This window comes from Brienomyrus brachyistius, chromosome 3 (assembly GCF_023856365.1).
Source record: "Brienomyrus brachyistius isolate T26 chromosome 3, BBRACH_0.4, whole genome shotgun sequence".
NCBI lineage: Eukaryota > Metazoa > Chordata > Actinopteri > Osteoglossiformes > Mormyridae > Brienomyrus > Brienomyrus brachyistius.
In genome coordinates this window covers 35,450,359-35,464,063 of record NC_064535.1, presented here as the reverse complement: position 1 = coordinate 35,464,063, position 13,705 = coordinate 35,450,359, and the positions used below count along the sequence as shown (strand labels likewise).

Below are 13,705 nucleotides of genomic sequence, written 5' to 3'. Positions count from 1 at the left end.
TTAACTTTTAAGTAATATAGTATCCCCGGAATTGACTCTGTGATTATCTTTTACCGAGTGAAAATGTGTAGCGACAACTTTGTATACATACATCTCTCCTGTGTTTTGTTTCGAGCCGAGTCAGAAACTTGAATGTGTGAATTTTAAAGTACTGTCTTTATTTTCGCCATATAAGCCTGGGTATAGATAAAGTGACAATTTAGTGCTTTAAAATATCATTAAATATTATACCAGACAGGAGGGGGCATTTTTGGTGTTGGGCCGGGGGTCAGTTACGGAATTTTTTGGTCCTTAAATGGTATTTAAGACATCAGCTTGCATGTTTTGTTTTATTTATTTTTTCTCAATTAAAACATTTTGCCTCGGACACATACGAGTCTTGCCCCGGACATCTTTGTCTATGGCCGGGCAGAGTGACGATTCATGCTCTTGACTGATAATAATCATCTCATTTCCATGGCTGATTTGATGCCACCAATGTAGTTAAATATAGTTTACGCTGTGTTGAAATAGCCATAATTACCTTGTTGACGCCTGTGAGTAATTGTAACAGGAATACGAGCAAGCTGCTTTCTGCCATTTCCATAAAAACGTCAGACATGTGATATATGGCACGATGGCATCGTTTTAGAGCAGGTGAGGTTAACAGACCAGACGGAAAGCACTTTCCGCGCTTCGGATTCCTCTGGGCTGGAATAAAACTCAGAGAGGTGAAACCCGGACAAGCCGCCCGTAGTCACAACGCAAGCAGAAAATATTTTAATTTAATAGATGAATAGAAATTTAATAGATTTCCCACAAAGCCCTCTCTACGTGTCGTTGAAGGTTACGGATGTCATCTCGGCGGTGTACTCGGATTCTTTTTAATGTCCGTTTTGTTGGACACATGGTGCTGCTTTACCTCTGCGCCAAGGTGTGCAGACATGAGAAACGCAGACGTGCAGCTTTGAAGTGCCTTGAATTGCAGCACAGCCGTATCCCCTAAGGGGGCTTACAGGTAACCCCCAAGTCCCGAAGTTTGCTGGCTCAGGACCCAGAGGTCTCATGCCGGTTTATCCATGAGCGAAATCTGCTTAACTTCAATTGTTTCAATAAAATTCCCATCTGTTTGAATGGGTAACAAATTGTAAATCGCGTTGGATTCACGAGAGTTCAGCAACTACATGTACATATATTTTATGTGGACATTTATTCAAAGAAATTAAGCAATAACATACAGTTTTCCTTATATTACCTCTAAAACTATCACGGATGACTCAAAGTGTTACACTTGGCTCTTTTTACCATTTAAAATTTGATCTCCGTAAAAAACAACGTGTATATCGCGGAAGCTGATTTGTGCCTGTGCTCTGACAGGAAATCACTCCTGAACACTAATACAATTCTATGTTTTAAAGATAATGTTTCATCTTTCGCTGTAAAATTTGTTTTAGGAGGTATGTTTAGCGTATGAAATTGATGTCTTTTGCATAATTCATTGAAAACACATTAATGCTCTAGCTAAAGTTTCCTCCCATCCGGTTGGTAAATGAAGTGATGCTCCAGGTCTCCACCTAGTGGAACTAAATTATAGGCGCACCTGCGGTCTGTGATGTTTTTCCCCGCTACCTTCATTCAATATAAATTTAAAATACCGGTACTTTTGTATTTGCCATGAATTCAGGTACGGCCTCAATGGTAACTACAGATCACTTGCTTTCGCCGCGAAGCATTTGCTGAAAGCATTCAAACTATCCATTCAAACACATTCAATTAAATCAGTAGCTTGATGCCAGAAACGGTCGGTCATGTTCAGTTTGCACTCCAGATCCTGGAGATCCTGCACTCCATAACAAACAGACCCATATGTATTTGAGCGCAAGCTTGGCATTGAAGGGCAGGCATCTGCAGCGGCGCCCAGGGACCTGGGGGATAAGGGCAGTGCTCAAGGACCCACAAAGGCCCACAGACATAGCTATTCTGCCGAAGATAGCCTTAAACCAGCGACCATCCAATCAAAGGCACATAGACCTAAGGTTTTTTTTTTGTTCAGCAGTAAACTTCTTCTGTACCCGGTTCCTTTATATTAAAATCTGATGAGAAGCATTGGTAGTAATCTACACTGGCCAGTATATATACTTTCCAAGCAGTCAAGCCAGGTTCTATTCTGGGCCAATAAAATCCAGTATACGTTTGTCGTGTCGAGCGGGGACGGAACGGAGGCAATGGCCGCAGACGCAAGGGTATCGGGAAATACGGGGTTTTAATGCAAGGCAAGCGAATACAGACAGACAATACAATAACCGGACTAGGGAAACAAACAGAAACGCGGACTTAAGTACACTGGAACACTACAGAAATAGCGCTGATCACACGTGGATTCCGCACGAGGTTGATGAGGGGGCGTGGCACATGGGAGGAGCGGACGATCGGGTCAGGACAGTGCTTATGAATAAAACTTCTTGATCTTCTTGGTCACGTCAAAAATCACAAACCCCCAGTGGTTTCGATGGATGAGTCATACACTGAAACGCTTATGACAAAACTTGCATAAACATTGCTCACATATTAAAAATATTAAAGTATAAAGAACTTAAGTGTCACCTACCCCACCAAAAATACATTTTTGCATATATAGAGTTGCATTACATTTTACTGTATTGCAGAGCCTCTCCCCAGCTGGAAGAGAGAGGCTTTTTATTAAACACGCTGGGGCGGATGTCCTCAGTCTCTTGCCCTTGCATAGCCAGGCGTGACCATTGCAGGTGTGATTCAAGGGCTCCCTCCTAGGTTCAGGGCTCCTTTTTCAAACATGTTAAAGAACAGGTTTCATCAGCTCTCCAGGTCACCCCTTGCTGTGGCCAGTGGCTGGCTGGAGCTTAGTTCATGCTTCACTTTTCCGCGTGTGTGTTCGGCCCGCCAATGGTCATGCACGCGGAATCTTGGGTTCAATAGCAAATACGCAAAGATCGAACTTGTGGTCTTGGAAAAACCGCTCTTGCTAACTTGCTTCCCAAAAACTAACTTGGGGCGCAATGAATCATGGGATTGGTCTCGTTTGGTGAGCATGGAACCGATGTATCCTTGATATTTGGGGCAAGAAGGACATCTTGGGATACTTATCGTCCTCTGTACTTCTGTTCTTGAGTATTGGAATTTGTCTTCTGCAATGGAAGATGATGTAAAACGTCTCACGAAAACATAAGTACGGTCAAGTGCACATATTGAGGCACCCATAATTTGTCCTTGGAGGCAGATGGTCGCGGTCCGCGCATGCACACAGCAATTGCATTCCACCAGAAGGCAGATGTATTACAGCAAACACAAATACAAGCCGTGTAGTGAAATGGGTAAACTTCATGAATAAATTTAAAGTTGTTAGAGTCGGGCGGTATTAAGGTATTACGGCATACCGCAATATTTTGAAATCCTTACGACAAAATTAACCTGGATGGGATTCGCCATGCAAGAATAACTTAAGTAATTCAAGTACTAATTGATTATTAAATCGCAGGTAGGTCTTTAGGTGCGTGTCTGAAGAAACCCAAAAAACACATGTGCCCCTTTGCCTCTTTTATGCTGCTACTGTCCAAGAAGCGTGAGAATGTCGCAGACCGCTGACGTCATTCCCAGGGCTTTGCAGGTCTGGGAGGTGAGCGAAACACCTCCATGGGCTGAGCGTGAATAAAGGCTGCCGCGCCCCGGTTGCCTGCCAGAACTCTCCATCTGGCTGCACTCGTATCGACGCTGCGCTGAAAAAATGGCCGTGAACAAGTTTATAAAGTATTCCTTATTCATCTTTAATTTCCTGTTCTGGGTAAGAAGTGCATATTCTTTTTTTATCTTTGTGTGTAATAAGTTATTGTGAGATTTGGTTTATGATCTTTCATATTGTACAGATGTTATGATATTTTATAGCTTTTGTGTGGAAGTTCATCCTGCACGGGCTATTTATATTATATTATATATATAGTATATGGACTTTATGGTATATCTCCCAGAAAACCTGTGGAATAGCATGTGATCATTTTCACTTGGATGAAGGGTCCCAGTGGTTTCTACAGCCCTGGGTACAATCGGTGCTGGGAGTGGGCCGGTACTCGCCGGGATGTAGTATCAGTACCTGTTTTTTTTCTTCTGAATTCCGGAAGCGTTTCCTGCGTTACTGCTACCTGCTTTATCACGCTCCGAGCCCTGAATACGGCCATGCACGCAACGCCCAGCCAGACCTGTCCCACCGCTTTCCGGGCTTCCTTGCGGCTTTCCCTGCGGGCTTCCGTGAGGCGCGCGGACAGGGTCGCATTGTTCGCACTTAGGGCTCGATCATTTCCACATGCATGAAGCCGCCCCGTTTACTCGTGTAGCTGTGATATAGCTTAGAATCTTGTAGAATCACGCATGTATCGTAGAAACATTATTTATACTTTTTAAATACTGTTAATATAGATGGTGATGTTATGGGAGCTCTGGTACCGGTTGCCATGGTTTTAAATGCTCCGCCTCCTTGTATCCAAATCGCACCTTGCCAGAGCAGATCCTTTCTCGAGTAGATGACGATCTCTGTCCCGTGTTTTTGCATTTTGACGTCATTAAACATTTGGCGTGACACTCGCGCTTTGACTGTCAGGCTTATGCAAGAAGTCTATATTATTACGTTATAAACCTGAAATTAGCTTCATCAAGACTATTTACAAGGTAATAAAACTGTTACATATGTCTATTAAATTTAGTTTCGAAGTGAAAATGTCACGTCAGCCAGCTGATCAAATTCGGCAATCTTGCTGACACGGGGGACATTGTTCAGACCTGCTGGTAAATTTCCACCTCTGTAAGGGACGGTGTCCTCAAGCGGAACAGCACAACACACCCAGCCGGACCTGTTCTACCGGTTTCCAGGTTTCGATTGTGGCTCAGGGTGGGTAGACAGTGGTGAAACGCATTGCTCTGTACACTAGGAGAGTGGTTACTGGTGTCACTATTAAAGGTTAATTGGTTTACTTTCTTGTAAATGTATCTTTTATGAACAGCCAGTGACCTTCCGCATGTATTCGTGTTAAAGGGTGTTTGAGTTATTAAATCTTTTAGGATGTGGAAGCATGAATATGATTTATATATTTTTTTAATGTAACATTTCAAAGACATACAATAATGCTGCATTATTGTACTATAATAGGTAAACACCCAATCCATATCAGGAAGGACATGTTGAGCTACTTCAGGTTTTACAAACTGCTTTAAAATTGCTTTTAAAGCGGTTTGTAAAACCAGAGAGAGCTCAGTGCCCTTCCTGACATTGGCCACCCCTGACCTAATCAATTGTATCTGCAAAGGGTCAGTACGTATGAAAGTTTTAGGGGTAACCTTTAGGTCAGCTGTTCACACTCAGGTGTGAGGGCTCTTCAGCCAATCGGTCCTCTAATTAGGGAGTCACAGCGAAAAGCTGCATGCACAGCGGCCCTTTCTGGGTAGATTTTAAACTAGCAAATACAAAAGAGAAAAATGTATGCCAAGAATCTTTAATCTACTAGAAACATACATAGCTTTCTGTTCCACCTCGTTTGTACATCTTGTTTTAAGTGATTTTGAGGCATTTTGCAGTTCAAATTCAATTTCTTCCAAGCGAGTACGCAAAAGTGGCGAATGCTTAAAATGCCCCAGTGTTCATCCTGCCGGTAACAGCATCACTTGCATGTCGCTCCAGTAGCAGCTTCTCCTCTATCTCAAACTTATCTTGTGTGATGTTCTTACACTTATCTGATGTTTAGCTTTAATTCCGCAAACATCTAAAATAGGAAAAAGCTGTTGTGCGACTGATTTAACAAGAAATAGTAGCAATTTGTGCAATCAATCTTTTTACGAACTGCCGAAAATCTAAATGAGTATCAGATGTGGATTAGTCACACAGGGCCGATACCTGATCTGTCTGTCTGGGTCATCGTCAATACCGATCCAAATATCGGATCATGCACCTTTACACAAATCAGATGTGCGGTTTCCGTACTCTCAGGGTCAGACATTCATCATGATGGCCACATCCAATCTATAGGACAAGTGCTATTCCAGAATTTTCAGGTTTTGGGCAAATTACTTGGAAGAATAATCATCTGTTTGACTGCATAGGAATTTAATCAAATCCAGGGCATCCCAAGAATAAATGAATGTGGACAGCCCAATATTTGACTGAATAAGCTAATGTTTTGAAAGGCTGGCTTCTGTTCTGCCCTGCTGATTTTCATGTCTGTATCTCCATTCCTAACAGAGATGGTAATTATTGACCACCTGAAACCTACCGTAGGCGTACACCAAGCACATATGACCCTGAGTGGCAGCTAGTGTTGACCATTCCATCACATGTTCCACTTCAGGTCATGTTTCTCCACAACACAAGTTACTCCAATGAAATATTGGCATATATGGGTGTAAAAACCGGAGCATTACCTGCTCGCCGACATCAGAGGCTTAGCTGGAAATCCTGGTGCCTGGGACAAAATGCCACCTTGGGCCCCCTGCTAGGGACACCACTTTCTATATGAAGAAATATGGGTCTCCCACAGTAGAATTTGGCAAATTTTAATATTTTTTTAACATTCAGAGGCCGTTATAAAGTGATCAGGTCCCTGAATCCCCCCCCCCCCCCCCATGGCCCGTGACTTGAGCCTCACTTATTCTACTGTAAATGGATGGCTTGGTACGTTTGAATTGGCACCATCATTTTGGAGCATGAAAGGTTAATGCTCTGCTTTGCATGTTTAGTTTTCTTCCCAGGCATGAATAAGTCAAGTCGAATGGCCGCCTGTAATTAGCTTCTCAGTGCTGCTAAACACTGTACTTATAAATAATTAATTGAAATGCTAGTAATTTCCTAGCAGTTACTCCTGCCATCAGCAGCCCTTGTTCTACAATTTCAGCTTGCCAGTTGTATTTGAACGAATGCATCTCGTGCCCGAGGCTCTCTGGCTTTTAACAGAGAAGCGGTGGTTCCCGTGTGAATGATCTCCGCCATAACTCTCTCCTCTGTTTTCCTCTTTAGCTATGCGGATGTGGCATCCTTGCCATCTCCATATACCTGAAAGTGACCAACAATGGGAACAAGGTACAGAGTCCACAATGTGCATCTCGCCTCCTATCAGATAGGTTTGGCCATTTTTATCAAACGTGCTCAGTACGGCTCCACAGACATCACTGCGAAATAGACCACCTTTCCGTGCACTTTAAATGACACGTGCACTGGGGCAGGTTGAGTGTGTATTAAAACGTGAGCATGTCTACGTTAAAAATGAAAACCCTCTTGAAAATGTACTGTTTTGCCCTTTTGACTACTGCCACCCTGTGTTTGTTTCCTAGATCCTGAACGTGACGATTCCCGGCGTCGACCTGTTGATCGCCATCGGTGCGGTGATCATGGTCCTTGGTTTCCTCGGATGCTGCGGCGCCGTCCGCGAGAGCCGCTGCATGCTGCTGCTGGTACGGATCCGTTCGAAAACCCCATGACCACGCATTTCAGTAAATCCCCCCCCCCGGTGAAAACCAGAGGTGGGCTACGCTGTTCAGTGGAGGGACACAGTACCTGTATGTCTTCAGTTACCTGTTAACACCTGCTGATCGCAGATGCTCTTTCCATAGCAGCATGACTAAAGCGATTTAGACCCGTGTGAGAGACCGAGCAGGTCTTCCTGCCTGACCATACAACTAAAGTTACTTGCGTCCATTACGACATTCATAGCATACACATTATGCCGCTCTTACTCTCAATGCAAAGTTCAAAGGTGTCTTGCGCACAGATGATTGTTTACAGCACACTGATGTAAACACCGTAGAACTAAAGATACAGGACAAATACAAAGAAAATACATAAGTTACATATTCGCTAACAATGATACATACAACGATAAAACTCAAAGTACAACATAGCTCACAAGCAGGCAAAAGTGGTAAGAGGGAAGGTTGATTTTGAAAATCCTTGCTTATAGACGTTTCCTTTAACTTCCTGCACAGTACAAAACTCCAGCGCCGCTCGTACCAACCTGTTACTCTCCCGCCGTCATACAGGAAAGGACGTATAACATATATGTACGAAACAGTTAAAATGTATGCACAAATATTTAAAGGAAACAACCCTTAATCAAATAAAATTCCTTTTGCCTTCTGAAATGTGAACAATATTAAATATAACACAGAGGAGATTAATCAAAAGCAGATGAATCTATTGAAAATTAAGCAGTAATGCCAGCCAATGGTAATAAAAAAATGGGACCAAATTACAATTTAAAATGGTTTTGCAACTGTCAGCACACACATGTACACCTATGGGTCTGTTAAGGGGGGGTTAATCTGCCAGACAAATGGCGGGTGCCAGTCTGTCACCGTTCTAACCTGGGGACCGGAAAACCAAACTTCTAGCACAGCATGGAAAGAAACGGCACTCTGCTCTTTTTCATTCCTGCCAGGACCTCCGCTCTCCACCGCGGGCTCCGTTTTAAACGGCAGTGAGTCTTCCCCGAACTGCTGGGGCACCAATCTTTCCTGTTCTCGTTTGTTTACTGGGGTGTCAGAGTAGATCTTCAACCTGCCCAGAATGCTAACAGTAAGTCTCCTTTCAGTTCTTCATCGGCTTGCTTCTTATCTTCATCCTCCTGCTGGCTGCAGGAATCCTGGGCGCTGTTGCACAGGCACAGGTAAAACGGGGTGTGGGGTGGGGGCTGGGGGTGCGGGGTAGGGGCTGGGCCTTAATAAACAGCTGGTGGGTGTGGAGTTCTTATTTGAGTTTGATATAGGAAGTGGTTTTTGTGGGTGGTTAATTCCAGGTCATGTACTCATGGTGTGTGTTCCTTTCTCTTGAGGTTGACAGCTGGATAAATGGACAGCTGAAAAATCTTGTGCCTTTATCCAACCAGCCATCAGACGTCCAGAATGATCTCGGCACGTTGCAACAAGAGGTACTCAGAATCATGTGGTCTTATTGTCAGTATTGGTCTTCAATGAAAGCTGAAAGCTTGATATCGAAGCACTTGGTTACCTAGGAGAATAACATCCCCAGAGATTTAGAACTTTGAAAGGCTTTTTAGTGCACTCCTGCAGAATATGTCAGTATGTAATGAGATATTTTGGGAACAGGGGACCCAAACATAGTAAGCAGGAACACAAAACATGAGGTCAGAGTCATAGTCAAAGGGGCCAGGGGCCGGAAAGTCTGTGCTGGGGGGTTAGGGTTAGACAGACACACATGCTGACACAGCAGAATTGAGATTCATGCCGAGACTGAGATCACACTCGCCGGGCAGATTAACAGGAGAAACGCACTCGCTAAGCTAGACAAAGGGAGAATCGAGCACTCAAGTAAAAGCAAGAATCTGAAACGCTCATTAACCAGACATGAGTCAAAGAATTACTCACACTGGAGAAACCTGCTAAGTAGCCTAGTCAATGAAAAGAATGAGGAACAGCAGTCCGGACTCCATGGAAGGCAAGTGCCTGGCTGTGCTGCAGACACTGGAACCGGATCAATCCGTACAGTATTTGTTTATCTGCACTTTTCCCTCCCCAGGGCCAATGCTGTGGCCTGACAGGGGGGCCCCAGGACTGGGGCAACCAAGTGCCAAGCTCATGCAAATGTACAAACACATCCGCCCCATGCACAACCATGAGCGGTAACAGTGTGTACAGCACGGTGAGAATCCCCGGCATCTAAGTGGTGACGTCACGATCACACTGATCTCTGTGCTGACTGAGCATCATGCAATTAATGATTCACCTGTACGGTTCTGTTTCCCTCAGCCATGTGTAACATATGTGTCAAACATAATGAAGAAAAACATGAAGATTGTCGCAGGAATTGGTTTTGCCATCGGGGTAGTGATGGTAAGGATGCATCCGGTGGAGGGTATTAAGGGAGGGAACCTCTGTGTCTGGTACTGAGAGCTTTTAACGAGGAGTGTGTCCTGCTGGCCTTCACTGCCTCCCAACCCCCAGAGCATATTCCCACAGTGTCGCTTCCCTCCTTTGCAGCTTATAGGAATGAGCTTCGCCATGACCCTCTACTGCCAGATTGGGAGGAAGGGCGGCGTCACCACCTCCTGAGATGGCCTTCAAGATGATTTCTGTCCCAGCTACAAGATGATCATTTATAGGTGACAGCTGAAGGAAAAAAAAATGAATTTGTAAATGCATAAGACATGGAGGAATAAGGTTCGCATGCAAAACTCAGTTTTAAATTTGGGCTAATTGGATTCTGGAGCAGATTTCTAGCATAGAACACTGTCCAGCCTTCTGTGTAACTAACCAGAAATGCCTATGAAGAAATTCAGATGAGAACGTTCATGCGTTTTGTTTAAAGAGATGTATGTCTGCAGTCGAGTAACATTTTTATTTGTCTGTCTTAACAGTTGGTGGTGGTTTGACTTCGTATTTAATGACAATGTTGGTCAGGGTGTTAATCGGCACTCTGCATGAATTACCAATTTCCGGAACTGTATTGCGCTGCTCGCACCAGACTTGTGATAAATGCTCTGTTTCTGAAAATGCTAAAGAATTGTGTCCTTTCAGCTTTTACTAAAAAAAATAAACATGGGAAACTTACCAAGTGCTACGGATTTTGTTATTGCTGTTGCAGGATCACCAGAACACTAATTTTGAAGAGTTTTAATGACTGGGACAGTGGTAATTTTTCCCCTCACGGACATTTTTAAAAATCAAACTCTGGCAACTAGCATTTCCCCCTCAAAGAAAATGAATTTGCAAGCTTGGTGCTGGGGGGTGGCACTCCCCCCCCCCCCCTCAGCTGTAGTATTGTCTGCCCTCATTTTTACATTCTACAATGCTGCTTTTTTAAAATTATTATTTATTTATTTATTTATTTATTTTTAATTCTCTAGTTCTACATAGTGTCCATATTGTAGTGGGTGGGCGTGGCCTGTATTAGTGCCTTGATGAAGGTGAACAGCAATCGTGTATGCAACTCGCATGGAACGTGGGACGTGTAGGAATCTCCTGAAACACCACAGTTTGAGGGGAAAAAACATTGTTATTTTTCTGTTTAGTTTCATAGACATTGAAAGGTACATTTGTTGAGTGAACTTCACCCTGTGAAGGTACTGTAGCTTACGGACAGCCATCTTCCAGCATGCCTTCTGGCCGCTATTCATGTATTTAGTTTGTCTTTTTGCTAATATGGTCATGTTGCTGGGTTGACTGAGCATTGTCCCTTCTGTGGAACTGCGGTATTGGGTGACGTCCAAGGTAGTGATGTTACATTCACATAAGAAATTTACAAATGGGAGGAGGCCATTTGGCCCATCAAGCTTGTTTGGGGAGAATTTAACTAATGGCTCAGAGTTGTTAATCTTATCTAGCTCTGATTTAAAGGAACCCAGGGTTTTAGCTTGCGCTACACTAACCGGAAGACTATTCCATACTTTAACTACACGCTGTGTAAAGAAGTGCTTCCTCAAATTCAGTTTGAAAATGTTCTCCGGCTAATTTCCACTTATGGCCATGAGTTCTAGTATTTAAATGAATACTGAAGTACCCATTTGGCTGAACAACATCCAGACCTGAATGAATCTTATTTACCTGGATCATGTCCCCCTTAGTCTCCTTTGCTCGAGGCTGAACAGCTCAGCTAACCTCTCCTCATAAGACATTCCTCTAAGACCAGGAATCATTGTTGCACCTTTTCCAAGGCAGCAATGTCCTTTTTAAGGTATGGTGACCAAACCTGCACACAATATTCTAGGTTGGGTCTCACCAAGGAATTGTATAATTGTAGCATCACCTCCCTTTATCTCCTCACACCTAGAGATGCAACCCAACATCCTACTGGCCTTTTTAATTGCTTCCCCACACTGGTGAGAGTGGGACATGGAAGCATCAGCATACACACTGAGGTCTTTCTCATTATCAGCTACCTTTACTTCAGTGGAACCCATGAAATATCTGTAATTTTAAAACTATAGGTAAAATGCGATTTATTTTTGAGCTTAGCTAGGCTTTGTACCACATAAGCCTCAGTTATACATATATTGGTTATAGACGATCCTGTATTTGCACTAAATGGTGGTAAGTTCCCCACCATTCAAAACAAGCATTTGTGTGCGGACCCTGAAGTTAGAACATCACCTGTTGGCCACAAAAAGTCATTACACTAAAGGGGGCCCAGAGTGACTTACAAAGTGTTGCCCCAGAAACAACAAACTGCCTTTGACTACATGAACTCATACTGATGTAATATTCTGCCATCTAGACTGTATGTTTTTTATTTAACATGACGCATGGAAACACTTCTATCAATGTGAATTAACGCTCGTTCTTCCTTGCAGACTTGTTATCCAGTCCTTCTGAAATTCATATGGCCGGGTTTTAGTATATTTCTGGCGATCATCTTTGGGAATCGGACATGTTAAGTAACTGAGAAACCTTAGATGTGTACTGATTACCCACGTGTGCTTCCTTGACCGTCTCCTGCTGTGTCCGATTACTTTGATTAGTCCTGTCCTATTTTAAGTCCTGGTCTTGCGTGTTTCCCTTGTCTGTTATTGATGTTGCTGTGCGTCAATGGTCTGTTCTGCCCTATTCCCCAATTAAACCCCAGTTTTCCCCCGATTGCGCTTGCCTTGCCTGTTTCCTGCCTGCCGACCTGCCAGTGCGCATTACCCGCGCCGTGGATCGTGACAACTGCAAAATAGGTTTTAATATTAAGGCGTTTACCTCTTTATACATCATCAGAACTCACAGGAGCAGCTGGAAACACTGACTACAACAAAGAGCAAAAAACACGACTGCAATGTTCGCGTACAGTGTTATATAATTCAACATCAAAAAGTTAACACCTCTATCGCCAACAAGGCGTATCATTCCTGCAGCTTGTTCTGACCAGAGGCACTTAGACAGTCACACATACACATGCATTATTAACGGTTTGGTCACATTATCAAATCACATCTAACCAAATCATTCTCAAAGTGAAAAAATTGTCCCAGAACATCGGTGACTAAGTATACAGGAAGTTGTAATACACAGCATTATAATAATAAACCGCGTGCAAATTAGAACCAGTAAATACAATGAAGAGCCATATATAAACGGCTGGGTGGATGTTACACACTTTTGCGACGGGGCTGTGTGTAGGTTACAGGCTTGGCTGGTATGATATGATGGTAAACCCCGGAATGTAGAAATCCCGAAGGTATTACTATTAGTTATTACTGTTAGTGGTGCAGTGGTTCGGTCCGCGGGTCGGGCGTAGGACCTTTCTGTGTAAAGTTCGCATGCTCTCTCCGTGTTCGCGTGGGTTTTTGCCGGAGGCTCCGGTTTCCTCCCTCGGTCCAAAAGCGTACAGGGTAGGCTGATCGGTGTGTCTAAATCGGCCCTGTGTGTGTTTGTGTGCCCTGCGGTGTGTTGGTACCTGGCCAGGGGTGGTTACCTCCGGCACCAATTGTTCCCGGGATAGGGTAAGGTATTCCAGTAAGGTATAGTGCATAAGGTGCACGAGGTGCTGTAGCACAATAAGCAGAGCTTTGTGCTAACAATGGGGTCAAATCTCAACAAGCACGCAAAAACCGTAACTCTTCCCTCTATTTCAAGTCATAATTACTGTAATATATTACTGGTTTCTTATTATAATGCAACAGTTCCACCTAGTGGCGAAACGGTAAACTAACCCTAACCCCAATTGCTCCAGAGACAGTCAGGCCCAGTTTCCTCAACAATGTCAGTTACTTTGGATAAAGTA

At 43.6% G+C, this 13,705-nt stretch overlaps 1 protein-coding gene across 1 annotated transcript; it reads left to right on the top strand.

The window, feature by feature from the left end:
- Positions 1-3,634: 3,634 nt before the first annotated feature.
- LOC125739332 (tetraspanin-8-like) lies at positions 3,635-10,554 on the top strand. Its single transcript, XM_049009335.1, has 8 exons — positions 3,635-3,796; positions 7,010-7,072; positions 7,324-7,443; positions 8,580-8,654; positions 8,820-8,915; positions 9,524-9,646; positions 9,754-9,837; positions 9,985-10,554. Exons 1-8 carry the CDS (start codon positions 3,740-3,742, stop codon positions 10,054-10,056), a joined length of 690 nt encoding a protein of 229 aa, XP_048865292.1. The 5' UTR covers positions 3,635-3,739; the 3' UTR covers positions 10,057-10,554.
- The last annotated feature ends 3,151 nt before the right edge of the window (positions 10,555-13,705 follow it).

What these genes read in the sequence shown, in the direction of transcription:
- LOC125739332 (XM_049009335.1), top strand. Translation starts at nt 3,740, where the DNA reads ATGGCCGTGAACAAGTTTATAAAGTATTCCTTATTCATCTTTAATTTC. An exon ending in GCGCTGTTGCACAGGCACAG is followed by an intron (nt 8,655 to 8,819) that starts GTAAAACGGGGT and finishes CTTTCTCTTGAG; the next exon opens with GTTGACAGCTGGATAAATGG. An exon ending in TCGGCACGTTGCAACAAGAG is followed by an intron (nt 8,916 to 9,523) that starts GTACTCAGAATC and finishes TTCCCTCCCCAG; the next exon opens with GGCCAATGCTGTGGCCTGAC.